Source organism: Toxotes jaculatrix, chromosome 6 (genome assembly GCF_017976425.1).
Source record: "Toxotes jaculatrix isolate fToxJac2 chromosome 6, fToxJac2.pri, whole genome shotgun sequence".
Taxonomy (NCBI): Eukaryota; Metazoa; Chordata; class Actinopteri; family Toxotidae; genus Toxotes; species Toxotes jaculatrix.
Window position 1 is genome coordinate 13,346,504 of NC_054399.1, and position 19,096 is coordinate 13,365,599.

Sequence of the window (19,096 nt, forward strand, 5' to 3'; positions counted from 1 at the left end):
ATCAAAAACAAATTAACTGAAGCTGAAATCATATGTGTGATGGCATTTTGTACTCATTGAATGAAGTTACACATTGATTGAACTGTATTAAAAAAAATAGGCTGTCATTATTTGTAGTGTATACAAAGAATTTATAGAAAATATAAAACCACAATTTCCCATGAGAGCATGTTCTACCTCTTTGCTTATCAAATCAATTAAGTGTGTGATAATCTTCTGAAAGCAGCATTAGTCATTCCTAAAACAATGTCACATTATTAGTGTGAAGATATTTGGTGAAAAATACGATGGCACGTGATTTAGTCAGTATTCCCCTTGTCTTAAACCTAATCAGGAAAGAAGAATCAGGAAGAAAGATAAATGGATTAATGAATTAGTTTTGCCTAATGTCAGTGATTAAAATATTCCTCTTTATCTCACCCACTTTCTAATTGTGCTGCAATCGCACCTCAAATCTCTGGGCACGAACTTACCGAAAGCCAATCACCATACCCTGTCTGCACACATGTGCTTTTTGGGCCAGAGAATTATGAGACAGATTGTCTCAGATGATTTAGACTCACTATTCAGGCCGATCAGGTTTTTTTTTTGTCTGTCTAACTATATATTTATTTTATTTTTGTTAAATCATTCCAGCAGAGAATATGTCTGCACATAAACAACAAAAGCCAACTGTTGATTCCTGCCGCTGACTAACTTGCTTATCCAGCTCTTTGCTGCTCTGTAACAGCTCTGGATCTAACCAGTGTTTAATGTGAGCAAATAAGAATGTTGATCCTCTGACAGAAAAAAAACCTGCTGTGGTTATACAACAGTCAATGCAGGTGGTCTCCTTTTCTCCCGGACTTCTACTTCTGCTTAATGTCTTTGCTTACTTTGCATGTTGTTTGTGGAGTGTAATCTTTCTTTGCCTTTCCTGCATGCTAACGGCTAAAATATATTTAAAGTATGCTTGGATTTAATCAGATGTGATTTTAGTTTTTCAAGGAAGCGGAACTTGTCCTCCCTGTCCTCTTGTCTTTGTATCGCTGATCACATGTCTCTTAAATAATTTCTTCTCATGTCATTGAACCCTGCTTGGTTGTAGCAAATAGTGCCATTTTACCTGTGATGAGAATCTAACGCCATCCACCAGCCGACCACTGGTACATTTTTGTCCAGACAAAATCATGTGGCAACTCTTTTTCGCTCATCATAATCAAAATCATAACATTAGGATTTTATCGCAACCAACCGTCTTCTATTCTCTGAGGCTGGTGGATAACAAGATTTTCTCCTCCTTGTACCTGTCTCTGCTCCTTAGTGTTCAAATCTCATTCACTGTCATCGTGTTTTCCAGATGCAGACATAAAGCGCAGTGTGAGCTCCAGCAGCAGGTCTTTTCTGAGCTCAGAGTCCATGTAAGTAACACACACTCTTTGTGCTTTTTGTTGGTTTTTTTCCACAATCTAAATAATTGTTACTTGAATTACTCAGAAAAAAATAACAGACTGGTTCAAAAACGAAACATGGACTTCACCAGCAACTTTTATTTAAAATGTTTTCCATTTTTAATGGTAACACACTGGGGATTTTACGTCATATGTTGGACTGTAATCATATTTTTAAAATCTGTTCTGTCCTCTGTATGTTCTCAGCTCTCCATCCTTCCTCCAGTCTAACTCTGCTGAGTCAGTAGCCATGGGTTTGCTCAGGCAGTTTGAGGGCATGCAGCTTCCTGCCGCCTCGGAGCTCGACTGGCTGGTCCCAGAACACGATGCTCCACAGAAGGTACAACATTTTGCTTACATACTGTAAAGTACTTTGCAAAATAGCGGAAATCAGCTCTGCACGCATGGCACTCAACATGTGATAACTGACTTCCTTCAGTAAGAGGTCAGTAAGAGGACAATACTGAACTCTGAACTCACATGAGTCTTCTTTGCTGTCTCCCAGCTGCTTCCCATCCCTGATTCTCTGCCGATCTCACCTGATGATGGCGAACATGCAGACATCTACAAGTTGAGGATTCGGGTCCGAGGCAACCTTGAGTGGGCGCCGCCTCGACCGCAGATTATCTTCAACATTCACCCTGCACCCAAGTGAGTCCACAGCAAATGTTACCTTCTGTTGCCGATATGCTCACTTTCCTTTTGATCTTTTTTATTTTGTTCATTTGTTCTGGTTAAACAAATAGAGTTATTTGCTAAGGAGCTGCAAATTACAGCAGAATTGGCTACAGGTCAGAAAAACCAGACTGTAGGCTTTATCTCATTATGTAACACCTCTCTCCTCTGTGTGTGACGTGTTTTGAGCTTTGAAAAATGTTTGGTTTTTGAAGTAAGCTGCTTGTAGCTGTCTTTGTATTCTTTTGGCGTAAAAGTGTTAGTGTTCAGAAATGTTGATCAAATTGGCCTTTAATATAAATTTGTAGTAAACATTAAGTCATATATGTTTGATACTCACACGTTTTCTTTCTCTGTCAGGAGGAAGATAGTTGTGGCTAAACAGAACTACCGCTGCGCTGGCTGTGGCACCCGCATCGACCCAGGTATGACCAGCAATCCCAGAAATACTCCTGTAAAAGCAGAAATCATAGGGAAAAATGAAAAGGATTAAAGCTTTAACATACATTTGAACATGCTTCCATTCAAACGGTGAACACTGAATATCAATTTACATTTACAGTTTTTTGTTTTTAATGTAGTTTTACCAAGTTCAACTTTCCTTCTCGATCAGTGGGCCTTAAACTCGTTTTTTTCCTTTATGTATAGAAATGTTTTGCATAGGTACTTTTACTTTTTTTTGCCCTTATCAAATTCACACCTATATCCTGCTTGTGTTTCTCCCCACCTCAGACTATATTAAGCGACTGCGTTACTGTGAATACCTCGGCCGTTACTTCTGCCAGTGCTGCCATGAGAACGCCCAGGCGGTGGTTCCTGGCCGAGTGCTGAGGAAGTGGGACTTCAGCAAGTACTACGTCAGCAACTTTGCCCGGGACCTGCTAAGCAAGATTGCTGGAGACCCACTGTTCAACCCTAATGACATCAACAGCAGCCTGTACAAGAAGATCAAAGCTCTGGAGGCTGTCAGGGTGAGTACAGAGGCCGCATTGGAATGTAAAATTAGCCATTAACCAGATGGTTGCAAACTTTGGCTGTGTAACTGTAGTGGGAATCCCACCACAGTAGCAGGTTTCACTTCTGTTTAAAAAATTAGCTGATAAAATCCTGAGCATGAAGTCTCCTCTATTTGTTAAAAAAAAAAAAAAAAAAAAGCAAATGTGATGGATTTTGCTGCTTAAAATACTCAAATTATCTGGGTGGGAAATCAGAGCGAATAGACCCATAGTGCCATGACAGCTCTATGAGTCACCATTAAGGTGATGCTAAAAAGACTCTAATTGTTTGAGAGTTGCTGCTCAGTGGACAGCAATAGTACAAGACTGTCTAAACCATACAGTACCTAATGTATATTTTAAATTTAATAGCACAGCAAACCCATTTCATTCATTGTGCAATAATTAAATTATGTTTTGAATTCAGATCACCTCAGTTGTGTGATCAAGTATTGTGTTTTAACAGGATTCTGTTTAAAAAAGCAAGAATAAGCATTAAAACCTTCTAATGGATAAATAGAATAGTACAGAGTTGTTTTTAATCATGTGTTGAAACAGCTTGTACCTACCAGCAAATGGAAAGAGGAGAGAAATTTGATACTTGTCCGCCTCAGTCAGCTGGCAGGGACACTGAATATTAAACACCTTAACAGCACAGATGCTGTAATCAGGAACTGACCCTGGCTGTTTGTTCCTTATCCTTCTGTTTCACACAATTTTTTTTCACTGTATGTTGAATTAAGCAGGTAATTTTCCTCTTTGTTGTTTAGGTTTTGAGGGTACAGCTATTTCACATGAAAAATCTCTTCAAGACCTGTCGCTTTGCTAAAGAGTAAGTTTTCTTTTAGTTCATGTTTTTGAGCTGCACAATAATTTTAAAGTCGCACAAAATTGTGCACCCCGTTAAGACGGACATCACCAGTGTGTCTGCCCGTGTTCTTCAGGGTGCTGGACCAGTTCGACAGCCTGCCCGGTCACCTGACCGAGGACCTTCACCTCTTCTCCCTCAATGACCTCACTGCTGTACGCAATGGGGAACTGGCTCCCCGAATGAAAGAGCTGCTTAAGCTTGGTACCATGCACGTAGCTGGCTGTGTGGTAAGATAACCATCTGCTTTTTTGTGTGTCACCTCTTGTAACATGGAGAGATTAAACACTTTCAACGAAGAGATCAGTTACATCAGGAACTATTATAAAGTCAGTAAATCAGTAAACCAGATGTTTCTCATACCCGTTGGATCTTAATCTAGTATCTGCTGTTTCTCTCACTTTTGCTTCTTTCTTCCCCAGCTGTGCCAGGCGAAGGGTTTTGTGTGCGAGTTCTGCAACAACGACAAAGATATCATCTTCCCCTTCCAGCTGAACAAGTGCCAGCGCTGCGAAGGTGAGCCCTCTCTGCTGGTGGCAGGCCTGGGCGGCTCGAGAGCCCCCTCCCCCCGCCCCTTCATTCCACATACCTGGAGAGGCTGGAAGATCTCCAAACCTCGTAGGCTGGCAAGGGCCCTCTCACGAGACAGGAGGGAGGGGGAGGGAGGGGAGGAGGATTTAGAGCTAGAAGTGGATCAGGGGGAGAACAGTGGAGAGGAAGAGGAGAGGGGACAGATGGGAAAAGAGTCGAGGGTCACAGAGGACAAGAGACAGGAGAGAGGAGTAATATTAAAAGCTTTCAGTTCTGGAAAGCTGGGTAAAGTTTTCTCTTGGAGTAAAGGCAGCAAAGAGGAGCCGGAGATGACAGGAGAGACAGGGTCAGAGAGGGAGGAGGAGGGAGAACAGAAAGGAAATGATCGAGGGGAGGTATATAGCGAAGAGAGAGCAAAGAGTAAGGAAAGGAAAGATGGGCATGCAAGATGGGAAAAAGTCAATTTATTGAAAGTTTTTCAAATAGACAGACTAAAGAAGAGCATCTCGAAAGGAGACAGACGGGACAGTGAGAGTGAAATGTGCAGCAGTATGGAGAGTCTAGATGAAATAGGACAAGAGAGGAAAGGACTTTGCAAAGTATCCGGGTTGCAGAGTCTAACCAAGAGTTTCTCGAAAAGAGAGGTAGAGTGTGAAGGGAAAACAGAAGTGAAAGTGGAAGAGTCTGAAAATCGATCTTTGGAGAAACTAACAGGAACTGAAGAGACATGTAAAGCCGAGTGGGAGGTTGAGGAAAGTACTGAAAAGCGAGACAAAGACAAAATGGAGGCAGCTGAACCGGTAAAATCCGAATCTGGTGCAGAAAAGAGGGAGAAATTCCCAGTTACAAAATTTCTAAAGCCTCACCAGCTTTTGGCCGGTTTGTCCAGAGGGAAAAGCAAGGGAGAGGAGGATAAAAGTGGGGAAAGTGATGGGAAAAGAGAGGCAGAATCTGAGGGGGAAGGCCAAAAAGAGTCAAACATCATAACCCCGACTAACTGGAGGAGTCATAAAACTCGCAAAGCCAGGAGATTAACCAGAGGCAGGAAGATTAGGGAAGGAATAGAAAAGGACAGCAACACAGAGGGTGGAGAGAGTGCAGAGTTAAATAACACAGATGACTGCACTGAGAGAGGTGGAGGACAAGAGTAAGAGCAATGAAAAGCTGAGACATGTTCAAACCGCAAAGGGTGAGAAATGCTGTCTCCTGGGATCGCAGAGAATTCGAGAACATGCTCAGAAGTTACAGTAAAACTGTAATCAGCCAGGTTACAGTACACTACAGAGCTGACAGGTTAACATTTGATCAGTGTGGATAAAACAGTAGCTTGTATGTGTCCGGACACTGATGACTGAGTGCTTAGCTGAGAGCTTCAGGAATAGCAGAAAGGTTTACAGAGGTGTCATTTGGTCACAGTTCCCTCTTGTTTCCATGTTTTTTGTTGTGTTTATAGCTTTACTGTCTTGAGAGGCTGCACAACTACATGGACCATCCTGAATATTTAGGCTTTTTTAAGACTTTACGATCATTCTTAGCAGAAATGTTTAGTAAATAAGTATAATAGTAATTAAGTAAAAGGAACATTTTGGAAAATATGCTTATTGATTGTGTTGCTGAGAGCTAGATGGGAAGATCAATACAACTCTCATATCTCATATTTCAGCTGGTTAGCGTAGCTTAGCATAATGACTGAAAACAAAGGGAAATGGCTAGCCTGTCTCTGTTCAGTGGTGACAATACCTGTCTACCAGCAACTTTAAATCTCTGTTAACATGTTTTTTCTTGTTTGCCTCTTGGCTGTAACATCAAGTTTAGGTGACAGATAACGAGAGTGGTATTGATCTGTGCATCTGATAATCGGCAAGAAAGCAAACAAGCGTGTTTCCCAAAATGCCAAGCATATTTTTGGCTCTCACTACTTCTGTATTTCTCACTCCCTCTTTAACTGAACTTTTCACTCTCTTTCAACTGTCTGGTGGTTTGAGACATATCGCACACTATCGCTTTTCCTACTGCTCCCATTTGTCGCTGAGTTCCTGGCACTGCGCTCGCGTCGGTGTTTCTCAGCTTTGCACGGCGGGTGGAGGGAAGATATTTTGACAGCTACTTGGTGATGGATGTCTTTTGGCTTAGATTCTAGAGGTGCTGGTGTGTCATCAGGGGTTTACTTTCCTGTGTTTGGCTCTGGGCTCTGCATTGTTTTTTTGCCTTCAACCTAGCCTGTCACCAGGCAATGGATTGCAGCTAAAAGTCAAGATAACTTCTCGTGCTAGGGATGGCAGATAATGCCAAAGGGGTGTTTCCCTCATAAATGTTTACGTATCAGTTTGCTTTGGTCATGAATTTCAGTTTTGTTAGAGTTGTCTGTTACACATGTTGCTCCTGAGCCCGAGGAAGTTTTTTCTTGTTATTCTAACCAACCACTACTTGAGCTTACTCCTCTGATTAGTTCATCCATCCAGGTGAAATCAGCTGTAGTGTTTTATTTGAATGTAGACTGAGGAAACATTGTGCCTGTTGTTACGCTGCCTCATCTCATTGTTCTTAAGCTGTTTTGTTTTTTGTTTTAGATTTTTGTTGAAGGAAGAATGCCTTGTTGTGTGAGGTGACTACATGTGTCAGAATGAATGTGTAATTTATGCCTTTTAGTTTCTTTTACATCTGCCTGCTATTATTTAAGCTCCATCTTAATATGAATGTGAAATAAACTCTATTTGTGAATTTGAATGGCTTCTCATTTCATCAAATTTATTTTTCAGTATATTTGTTTTTGAAACAGGAACAGAATCATTTCAGACAGGGATTACAGTACAATCTGTTGAAGCAGATGAGTTGAGAGATTGAAGGGGTTGTGTAGCACTGACTGAACAACAGAATGTGTCTGAACAGGTTTAGGGTGTAGTGTGTGTGTGTTTTCCCTGGATATCAGCTTTCTCATCCTCCTGCCTTCTGCCTCTTTGCCTTTAACTCCTGTGCCTTTTATACTCCTCTCCTCACCCTTCCTCCCTCAGGTCTGATCGTGATTGGCTGTCGTGCTGAGACAAACTGGTTTAGCTGGTTAACTTCAATGAACACTGCTGCATTGTTTGGTTTAGGGGATGGGAGCTGCTCTCCGTGAATACTGTTATCTAACTCTGTTAAGATAACACATTTTGTGTTGCCAGTGCTTTGAACTGTTTCATCTCTGACCCTTGTTTTTGTGATGTTTCTCCCTTTTCAGACTGTCACGCGTGTTATCATCGCAGCTGCTTCCGGACAGGTAAAGACTGTCCTCGATGTCAGCGGCTGGCAGAGCGGAGAGAGAGGATGGCACGCAAAAACATGGAGGAACAAGAAGATGAGGGAGGTGGGACCTAGTGCTGGTAGCAAAGGAAACTCAGAGACAAAAGAAGAAGAAGAGCAGCACAAACGCGACCGTGATTGTAGTGACTGACCAGCTCTCTTTCCGTTCCACTTCTCTCAGACCTGGGTGACAGTGCTCGCTGTTTTGATCTCAACAGACTGCCAGATATGCAGCATTGACCACATCAGGGCATCAGTTGGATCAGTGTCATATGAGTTAAAGAGGAGCACGGCAACTGTTGATTTTCAGACACATTTTTTTATGTCAGCCCTTTTCATACATGCATTTTACTCTCTGAATGTGTCCTGTTTGAACAAGAGGCTGAGTTGTTTTTACATAAAAATCAAGTATATCAAGTATATCTCAGTTCCCTCCATGGTTTGCCACTTTTCTAATCGAGTTTTCAAAGAAACACAGATTGAAAAAAAAAATATGCTAACATTTCTTCTACAGCTCAGCATTGACTCATCCACAGAATTTGGTTCCTAAAGTGATTATTTCATTTAATTTCCTTGTAAGAAAATGAAAATTAAAGGCCCTATGTGTGGGATTTGAAAATAATTATTTTAGTGACTCCCAGTGGTAAAATGAAAAAAAAAAAAATCAGTCTCGCAGCAGTCATTGTTGCTCCAAAAAAATTTTAGAATACATAATTTTGGCAGCTTGTGAGAGAAGTGAGAACCCTTTTTTCCTTATTGTGTCATCATTTTCCTTTTATTGTCACCTTTCTGATTAGTGCTGCACTTGCATGCACAGCGTATAGGAAAAGTTAATTGTGAGTGACAGAACCCGCTGCCTTACAGGGTTATCTGATGTCAGCCGTGTTGCAGTTACATGTGTGAAAAGGGCCCCAGATTCTCTAAACCTCTTGGCACTTTATCTCTTCCGCGGAAAAATCAACATATTTTACATTTAAATATATCAGAAAAAGAAGTTTTTGCTCAGACTATTGTACCCAGGTTTGATTTTTCTCCTTCCCACAATTGCAACTTCTGACAACTGCTTTGACTGTGGTGATTTTTTTTTACTGGCTACTTAGCTGAAGTTTGTTTTTGTGACCTTAAAAAAATCAAATAGCAAGTAAAAGTTTAGATCTGTTTTATGATTTAACTGATTTCCAGTGCAGATACTGTATTGAAGCTGTCCTTCCCTTTACATTGAGGTATTTGTTTTAATTTGAAAACACTGCAGTCATTTAATTAATCCTTTCTTATCCCTGATCCTTCCTGTCATGTTTTAAGTTGTTTTAAGCTGCGCTTATGTGCCTCTGGGACCAATGAACTTAGTCTGGTGGAGTTACATTGGACAGCTGAATTCGTAGAAGGACGGCACTTCAGAAAGAGGTTTCAGAGTCAGCGTTGCTAATATTTTAAGTGAAACTGCAAATGCTTAATTCTTGTGCTGCTTTGTATGGTTGTGTGAGAGCTATGTGAATATGAGCGCGTGTGTATTTGTGTGTGTGTGTGTATGTACACACATGTCTACCTGCTGTACATGGAGTCATGCACAGATGGTTTGCACCAGCCTAATCAGCACTTGCCTGTTTTCTAATGTCGTAGGTTTTGGAATAATAGAGAGAGAGTCTGGTTAATTGCACTGATCCTGTCTGTTTTTTTTTTTGTTTTGTTTTTTTTGGAGGGGTGAGTTGGGATGATCACTCTTTTGGGGACTTCTCAGATGTCCGTTGTTAGAACATGAACCTTCACCGTGAAATGTCAGTTTTCATTGGTCCTGTCACCTGGGTAGCACTACTCTGTGAGGGGTTTTAGTCCAAACTAAGAGATCCTACGTTGGATTGTCATACTCTTAACGTGTAGCTGAAGCATTAATCACCTCTTGGACTGAAATCTTTCATATATAAGTGTTTTTTTCTCCTCCAGCATAGTATAGTACAGTGGTTCCCAACACTTTTGGCTGGTGATCCTTTAATGGAATAGTTTGACATTTTGGAAATAAATACACTTATTACTCTTTTGCCAAGAGTTAAATGAGAATATTGATACCGCTCTCATGTCTGTATGCTGAATTTGTTTCTGGGACCAGTTCAACTAAACAGTAGTTTTCCTTCTCAGACTTTTTTATTTGAAGGATTTTTAGAAGCTCAGAGTAAAGAGGTGAAACTACCCAGTATCAAACAAGCATAAAGCCAAAATTAAGGAAAAGTCATAAAAAATATGCATAATTTTAAACAAGTTTTTTCTTGCCATTTAAATCATTAGGTGACCCCTTCAGATTTTTGTGAGAACCCATTTTGTGGGTCCTGAGCCTAAGGTTGGAAACCACTGTTACATTTTATTGTCATTAAAGCCTACCTGGACTGTATCTCCTGCAAAAGCCTTGTGACCGATTTTGCTTTTAGGGCCTCATCTCAAGAGTGTACAGCAAACGGTGTTTCAGTAGTGAGTTAAAATAACCATCAGCCTGAATTCTCATGTTAAAAGTTTTTTAGGTCACTTTCTTTTTTTCTTTTTTTTTACAGGAAAGATTGTTTTGGGGAAAAATGAGTAAATTTGTTCATGTTATAGTAAAAAATAGAGAGAAAAAAACAAATTTGCAACCCACTGATTTAATCAAACATTTCAGAAATTAGATTCGTTTTTTTTTTTCCTAAGTATAATTTTATATGAACAAACCTTTTAAGAGATTAGGCTCCAGTGTACATACCATCCTCAACAGGCTTTGCTTTATGTGTACAATCCCTCAAGAGATGGACACACTCTCATGAGACACCACTTAAAGCAATAAAGGTGATATTTATGTCCCACATCCCTCACGGACAAGCTTTTAAAAGATAAACTGCACCCATGTAAATCCATGGTTTTAACCAGGCTGCTTTTTAAGGAAACACTGAATTCTTCTTCTCATGGCTCCTGAACGAAGTGACCAAACGACTCCACTGAAAAACCTCCTCAGCTCAGAAAATTAGTTGTCCTTGCCTTTAACGTGGAGGTTTAAAGTGCACTACAGATTAAAATGTCTATTATTAAAAATTTTGATTATTGTTATTATGATTATTATTTGTGTTAATTTGCCTTTGTTCTGTAATTATGTTGACAATAAAAGAATGGCTAGACTGTTCATGATGCTCTTTGTCTGTTAATTAAAAAAGTTTTTTTTTAAATCTACGTTTTAAGGTCTTTCAACTTGAGCTGTTCACTTTCAGGGTTTTAACAAGCAGTAGAAAGTAGTAAGTCATAAAATAGTCTGACTGTGAGATGGAGAATGTTTCAATTGCTCGGAGTAAGAGAGTAACACGAGGGGTAAAACTTGATCAAAGACTCCGCAAAGGAAAAATAAAATATTTAGTTGCTTCTTATATTGTGCACATTGATCTTTATTACTCAAGCACAGTGAAGAAGTACTTTGATGTTTTAGTTAAGTAAAAGTTGCAATAACAGTAGAGAAATACCCCTTTACAAGTAAAAGAACTGAAGTATAAGGATCAAAATATGCTTAAAACACCAAAAGTAAAAGTATAATAATAAATACAATACAATATTTCAGATTATAATGATCAATGCACTGATGTGTAAACATCACTTTACTGTTGAAGCTCAATGTTTGAAAATTTTAATTATTTTATATCCTGCTGGGTAGTTTGTAAATTTCCCTTCTGGGATCAATAAAGTCTCATCTCCTCATTTTGTTTCCGCAAAGTGACGAGTAATTGAATCAAATAAATATAGAGAAGTAAAAAGTAGAACATTTGCTTCTAGAACAGAAAATGGAAACATTACAGAAAGTACAAGACTGTAATGAAGTACAGTACTTAAGTAAATGCTCTTAGTTACATTTCACCAACTCTGCAATGTTGGTGAAGCAGACAGCTGTGATGGGTTCTTTCCTGAAATATAGTTGTAACTATTTAATCGCCCACATTTTAATTGTAGCTTACTCAGTGTACAAAATACCCAACAACTGACCAATGGCACTATCTAGTGGATATAATCTGACATAGCTCAGCAGAACTTTTTTTTTTTGGTAATCATCATCAAGAGTATTGACGGATAAATACATACCATTTTATAATGTCTCTTGAAGTTGAAATAAAAATTTTCCCCTGATTTAATGTTGTACATGAACAAATATTTTATTATTATTATTATTATTATTCAAACCTCAAACAAAGGAACAAAATTCTCACGTGTCCACACCTACAGCTCTGTTACACTGTGGGGACCTTCATGAACAATTACCTGCCCTGTAACTTTTGTTTCCAGGACATTTCATCCTCAAAAATACTGTAAATAAATCCACGTTAAAAGAAAAAAAAAAAACAAAACACCTAACTATGTTCCATAATTACTTGCAGTTCAATCTGAATCACAAACACACTGAACAGTGCAGGACTTGTTGTTCAACACCTCCGGTAACCACTCACCCGTTTTATTTTTCAGCTCCTTCACCAATGGGAGTTACAATCTGTTCTATTTTCCAGTGCTGTGTGTACTGTGCAGTCAAACCATGTGTTTATTTATAGTTGATGCTGTTTTAAAAACTCTGTGATCAGCAGCCAAATATCACAGTCAGGCCTTACATGGAAACTTAATATATTACAAACTTGGTTATAGCTCGTGACTGAAATCATGATTTCAGATACCGCAGCCACACAGCGGTTGGCAAATGTGTTTAGTGTGTTTAAATATTTCTGCTTGCTTGAAAACTTAGTTGTGTCAGGTTTAAAGTGTAAAGATAACAAGAAAAATAAATCTGTGGGTTGATCATATCATCAGAATTTAAAACAATGATCGCTACTAAAAGATGAACAATCATCTTCATTACCAGTGCTCCTTTTGCTTTTTGTCAATTTGCTGCATGAGTTAAATGCACTGCATGTTGGCATATTTCAGACAAGGGACACACTAGCATATTGCCAGGGGGTGCATGAATCTGCAAGTGTGGGTACTGGGTCAGAGCCTAGATCTGGTAACTTTTGCCATTATGTGGTAGTAGCTTCACATGATCTCAACACGAGACACTTTGTCAAGGAAAACAACATGATTTATTTTCGTCAGAGTCAATCAGCAAGTACCACATCTCAGAATATAACATGTAAGCTCCTAATATGCGTGTGTGAAAGTCCGTCCGGAATTTAACCCGCTGGTTAATCATGCTGCATATGAGTTGTTCCGGATCCAGATAGACATGATAGTGATGAAGCTGACAGAGATGAAGATAATATACAAGCCAAACAGCAGGCGGTCGATGACTATCCCGATCATTTGCCATTCCTGTGAGGTTTTGCTCCCATGGAAATGTTTGTCCACCTGGAGGCGGATGGCCATGAGATCTCTGCTGAGCTTCCTCAGTTCATCCAGGGTCAGGTCCGTGGGTTCTGGAGGAGCCGGACGGGGTTTTACTGAATCATCTGTATCATTGGAGACACTCTGAAAATCTCTTACTGAGATGCTGCTGATGTTGGTATTCATTGCTGAGTCTGTCAGAAACAAAGAACAGCGTGTTTGAACTCTAATACATGTAAAAATAGCTTTCTACTACTCATACAAAACTTATATTGAAAATATTAAATCCAAATTGCACCTAGATCATGCTATACAGTTGCCATAGAAACAGTTATTTCTTCTTTGCTTGGCAGGCGTCCATTAAAATTTTACATCAGGACTCCTCAAAAATTGTTCAGCCGTTTACTTCGATTTTCCAGTCAAACAGTGAGGAACTTCAGAGGGAGATCTGTTTTCTATAGTTTTCATAGAATAAATACATCAACAGAGGACACTACAATAAACAAAGATATTAGATATTCATTTTCTGTAACTTAAATAACTTTCTTGTAAAACATTTTGTCCACTGCACTTGATGCTTCAAAGGATGTCACTACCAGTTCCTTGCAACTGGGTCAAACTAAATCAGTTGTCTGGTTAAAGTTTTCATGTCTTTTATAATAATAACAACAATAATGATGATGATGATGATGATGATATACCTTCAGTCGATGGCTTGAGGAAGACTGTGATACGGTTGCTCTTTTTCACTGGAGGGATGCAAACGACAACAGCGAGATATTGTAGCACGAGGACGCTCAGCCAGTGAGGCACTGCGCTGTACTGGGTGGAGCTGAACTGGATGTTGGTGATAAACACTGTCTCCAGCAGGCTGGCCACCATCAGAGCGAGACTGATGGAGAAGAAAACATCTGCACGAAACAAAAAACAAAACAAAACAAAACAACAGCAGGGAGGGTTCAGTGTGCTTTTCATCAAGCACTGTATGTTTTACATGCATGCTCGTATCTTGGTTTTCAGTTTTGTCTTGGTCTTAGTCTTGTGCTGGAAATGTTTGTATTAAAACTTGAGAAACCTGTCGTTCATCTCTTTGAATACATGATTCCAGGTTTATGATCGCCTACAAGGAGGTGTGTCTTTGATTCTGTAACAACCAGACCATAACCAGAAGGATGCTGTTCTGTGCTAAAGTCAACACACTCGTTTAAGCTTTCTCGTACAGGGTAGGGCCCAGTGAAAGGCTGGCATTTAGGCTGTGAAGCTGCTGCTGCTACAGTTTTTCAGAACACAAGGTATAAAAGTGCTGTTTCAGAGATGCTCTGAAAAAAAAATTCTCTCTTTCCTGTGGTGAAGGGGTTTTTAAAGTCTGACAATCAGGACCTCCCCTGAAACAAAACTTAAGACAACAATAAGACAATATTTGTATAATAATGGATACAGAGTCAATCTTCTAGAAATATAAGAAACATGTTAAATAGGATATACGGAGCATTTTTTTTTAAGTAGTCATAGTGCAACATGAAAGCACAATAATATCACTGGGTTCTGTCATTCGTACTTCTATTGATTTTCTTACTTCGATTCTGGGGAATAATAGTACTCTATGTTTTGGAATTACCGTTCCCACAATTTGGGGGGCGTAAACAGGAAGTAAGATGTCAGGAAGTTAACTGTGGGATACGTGTTGAGTTATATTAAATGGGTAAACGATTAAGAAAATTGGCTCCATTAAAAGTATGCCGAATTAGCCACTACCACTTCTTGTTTGCAGTGTACACACAGATGCGCAGTGAGCTACCACCGGATTACTTTGATACTGAAGAAAACTTAAAAACGTGGTGTTTGTCAGGCAAGTTCTGGAGTTACAAGGAGCGCCTTTTTTCCTATGGTTTCTAAGCGAAAGTTTGCGCGTTGAAGGCAATGCTATCTTCAAGGAACGTAAGTCATTCTGAATCTCAAAATATCTGCATCATGCATGTGTCTTCAGATTTGACCAAGATATTACTCTGAGAATATTTTTAAAGTAAATTGGGCGAGTAAAATAAAATTGCCTCCATGAAGTGTGTGTGTGGAAAGCCACTGCTGCAGCTGCAGCTGATTACCCTCATGATAAATTGGCCAGATTATAGTGACCCTGTAGAAAGAGATTATTTTCAAATTCAAAGTTTGTAGTTAGTAGATTTTCAATGCCACACCAATGAAATGTTGGGATAAGGAATTCAATTTGTGCTGTTTAAAGGATTTTTTAAAATTACATTTAACAAATTAAACAACGTTTTTTTTCCATAAAAAGCGTTGTGGTTACTCTAAATAATCCACAAAACAGTTTTCATTGGAACTCTACCTAGAATGGTAAGCTTTCCAGAAATGTAATAATAAACACTGTACACCCTTGTTGACCTTGACCCCCACTTGTTCAGTTACGTGCAGCTGCATTGTGTGTATGTGTGTTCAAACCAGTGACTTAAATTAAGAAGCTCTTAGCTTTGAATGCTCATGTGCAGCGGTGAATTTCATAAAGAAGCACACGTTTATTCAACTTTCTCTAAGATAAAACAAACAATAATATCACTGGCATCACTCACTGATGAGAGGTGTTGTCTCCCCAGTGACAGGTAGCAGGTCATTCATGATGAGCAGGAAGACGGTGTAGCCCAGGATGAGGGTCATCTTAAAGGAGGACCGGTCTACACTTTGTGGAGGCAGCAGGAAGCTGAAGAGGTCCACTGTGATGAGGAAGCAGCTGGGGATCAGCAGGTTCACCACATATGGGACTGGCCTACGTCTCAGAATGATCTTGGGAAGAGACACAGGTACAAAGCCTCAATTTTTTATTAATTTTATTTTCATTTCTTATTGAATTTGGAGGCAAAAGGATTTGCTGTAGGTTTCTTGTTCCAGAAAAAAGACAATTTTTGAAAGAGCATAGACTTCAAAGTCAGTGATCTTAGGATGATTAAAATGTTCAGAAGTGCTTACACAGTATTTGACCTCAGAATATTTTCCCACATCTAAAACCAGGCTAGAACGAGCTATATCAATGTCTGCCAGCTCCCACTCCCCATTGGTCTCCAGCACTTCTCTGGACTCCTGCAGGGTCTCACCAGGTGTGGCGCCTTGAACCATCCTTATATCTGTAGCTTGAATAACATTTAGCAGCACAGTTTTGAGTTATTAGATTCCCAAAGTGACATTTTGTGTCTTTAATAGTTTGAGAAACATTGAAATGAAGCAGCTTGGACATATCTGTAGAGTCTATTAAAGTGACATTTGTGCCGTTTATGAACGTAAGTACAATATACATGCGAAGGCTGCATGTAGGTCCCATAAATTTGTAAATACTCCATTTTATCCTCTAGTGATTTGTCATGCAGTTCAAATCAGCCGCAGCATTACCAAAGTGTAGATACGGTCCAAAGGTCAGGGAGCAGCTTTGGATATCAAAGGGGAAAGTGTAGATTTCTAATCGACAGGAGCTGACCACTCTGACTGGTTTATCATCAAACACACGACCTGTGTTGTATAAGTAGACATAGGGAGTTTTGGGCGATTTGTCCTCGTCCATGCTGGAAAAGAATAAAATTACAAAACAGTTAAAGCTGATGTTTTTATGCTTCTTTGTTTTGAGCAGAAAATGGATTAAAACAGTTTTTAAAAAAGTAGATTTTTTTAAAGCTCCATAATACCCTATACCTGCATGGAGGTTTCCCTCTCTTGTTTACAAGGTCTATGACTGCTTTCCAAATGCTCACATTTCAGGTTTTTACTTTAACGCTTATTTCTCTGATTTGAACAGTAATTTGAAAAAGCTCCCAAACTACTCAGTGCAAAAATCATTTTAACTCACAACTCGGAGATGTGGACGTCTGGGACCCAAAGCTTTTCTCGAGGAACAGAGACTCTGTTAGTTCCACATTCCTTCTCATCCCAGCTCAGTCCCTCTATATCCCACTCCTACATTAAAACAGAACAGTACCAATGTAATGTATTTTGGTGAAAAAGAATATGCTACAGTATAATCACATAAAAACCCTACACATATTGGCTTCAATTAGATAAAGATTCTGACTTTATTGATATTTTTGGCAGCACTCTTAAAACTTACCAGGACTTGCCATAAGACTGTCGTCAGAGTTTGTGATTTTTCATCCTGAAGATGAAACACATTTTAAGTTAGTTAGAGACACTGATCTGTATTGATTATGAATTCAAATCACTGACTGGTTAAAACTTCATTGAAAACTCTACGCGTGCCTACATGCAGGTATAAATAGGTGCTTGTGTAGACTCACCACTCCTATAATTCCTACCACGGTGATAGCGACAGATACGTTCATTGGACGTGAAAAGCTTTTTACAGGACGTGTCAGTTTTTTAGTGGATAATTCGCTCTCAAGCGCATTAAACAAGGATTCAGGAGTTGGGCTGGTACAGTTCAGCGCTGCTACAAATCCTGAGTTTAAAAAGAGAATGTTGGAAACAAAAGTCATGGGAAAGTTAATACACATGAACGTGTTCAGTCAGGGTATTTTTATTGGTATGGAGTGCAAGAGTGCATTAAGGAAGCTGAGGATGGCTGTAGCTGAAATATATTTATTTTTTAATCCCTTTATCCTGAGATCACAGGTGAATTATGTTTTTATAACAAAGTTATTTTCTCAAGATAACGGGATCATTACTTCCTGGACCCTCTAAATACTATGAGTATTTAGAGTTACATCTTTATGTCTGTCAGACACTTAAAAAAGGGTTTATAAGTTGTAACTAAAGGCTTTTTTAGCAGTTAATAAACTCTTTAATAAAATGGTTAATAAATTTTTGCGCAACCTTGCTCATAACTGGTATATAAACTAGTAGTAGTAGTAGTAAATGACATACTGATTATAATATAACCTTTAGTGGGATGCCCTGTGGCTTAGGGGTTTAGAAGGCCACCATGAACTGCAACATTTTCAGTTTAAGTCTGGCAGGGCACCTTTGCTGCAGCTGTTTTCTTTGCTTCCTGTCAATGATGCCTCCAAAATGCTAAATAAATAAAGCCAGTAGTTACAGCTTTTAAACTCTTTATAAAGGGTGCCTTGTTAGAAGATAGATAATAGCGGTTTTAAAATCACTTCTATCAGTTGTGCCTGATATTTTTGATAATAATGATAAATAAAATAAAGACACATTCCCTGATTTTATTTTCAACAATGACTGAAACAGTATTTATTAATGTGCCATGTAGCTGCTCCTTTAACTGCAAACTTCAGCTGTTAACAGATCCTCATCTTTGTCTATTCTGTGGATAGTCAAAATGTCTTCTGCCTTACCGTGAAGCAGCATGAAACAGGTGAAGATGAGCTCAGCGGGCTTCACCTCTGCCATTTTCAGTCTCTTAAGCCTTAAGCCTTTATTGGTCAAGTGCCTTTGATTACAGAGCAAAAACCTTCAACTGTCTGCCCCATCACATTGAGACGTTCTGCCCGAGCAAAACATGATCTTGACAATTATTAGATCGAATGTGTAACCTCCTCCGGAGGCTAATATTTACTCTACGGTATGGTACATGCTAGCATGACTTTTTCCTTGTTGCTTGCAGAGATCCACTCAGCTGATGACTGTATTTGGATAACGAGTGTTTAGATTGTACAACAGGTTTTTGAATCATTGTCAAACAGATTTGTATTATATGTGCCAACGGCTTCACTGAAATCCATGACAGCTGCGGCCAAGGCAAACAGCAGTTTGTACTGTGCACAGCATACACGAAAACTAGGCCTTGCCTCTTTTAGTTACTAATGGTGAAATTTATAGCACCAACTTAATTCTGTTTTACTTTGAGAAAAATATTAATCATGATGCGGAGGACCTTGCTTTTTAAGAATTCTACACTTAAGGTTCAGCCCCCCTCCCCACACCAGTAACTTTGTATACAGTCCCGAGGGATCATAGAATACGTCAGGTCAAGCTTACAGAGCCAAAACGTGACAAACTAGCCACACTAGGGGCTTTGTGAGACTGTATATTTG

The 19,096-nt window shown here is 39.3% G+C and overlaps 2 protein-coding genes across 7 annotated transcripts in view; one reads left to right on the forward strand and one right to left on the reverse strand.

The window, feature by feature from the left end:
* The window catches only part of rubcn (rubicon autophagy regulator), a 32,989-nt gene extending 14,174 nt beyond the window's left edge, over window positions 1–18,815 (forward strand). For 2 of the 5 annotated variants that reach the window (XM_041041325.1, XM_041041326.1), the window contains 9 exons: window positions 1,340–1,400; window positions 1,638–1,770; window positions 1,936–2,081; window positions 2,466–2,530; window positions 2,838–3,076; window positions 3,871–3,932; window positions 4,045–4,198; window positions 4,391–4,484; window positions 7,720–10,920. In XM_041041325.1, the coding sequence (XP_040897259.1) occupies window positions 1,340–1,400; window positions 1,638–1,770; window positions 1,936–2,081; window positions 2,466–2,530; window positions 2,838–3,076; window positions 3,871–3,932; window positions 4,045–4,198; window positions 4,391–4,484; window positions 7,720–7,856 (1,091 nt within the window). In that variant the 3' untranslated portion in view covers window positions 7,857–10,920. Of the gene's footprint in view, window positions 1–1,339; window positions 1,401–1,637; window positions 1,771–1,935; window positions 2,082–2,465; window positions 2,531–2,837; window positions 3,077–3,870; window positions 3,933–4,044; window positions 4,199–4,390; window positions 7,221–7,719; window positions 10,921–18,800 lie in introns of those variants that run through there. The other 3 variants (XM_041041323.1, XM_041041324.1, XR_005894247.1) reach the window with 2 other exon arrangements.
* LOC121183971 (5-hydroxytryptamine receptor 3A-like) lies at window positions 11,279–18,530 on the reverse strand. 2 transcript variants are annotated; one of them, XM_041041328.1, is made up of 9 exons: window positions 18,398–18,530; window positions 17,378–17,538; window positions 17,191–17,235; window positions 16,933–17,039; window positions 16,482–16,651; window positions 16,065–16,225; window positions 15,671–15,881; window positions 13,787–13,996; window positions 11,279–13,279 (listed from the first exon to the last, which is right to left on the reverse strand). In XM_041041328.1, the coding sequence occupies exons 1-9, from the start codon at window positions 18,450–18,452 to the stop codon at window positions 12,951–12,953; spliced, it is 1,449 nt and encodes a 482-aa protein (XP_040897262.1). In that variant the 5' UTR covers window positions 18,453–18,530; the 3' UTR covers window positions 11,279–12,950. The 2 variants fall into 2 exon arrangements, with proteins under 2 accessions (XP_040897262.1, XP_040897263.1); XM_041041329.1 differs by lacking the exon at window positions 13,787–13,996.
* Window positions 18,816–19,096: the final 281 nt, after the last annotated feature.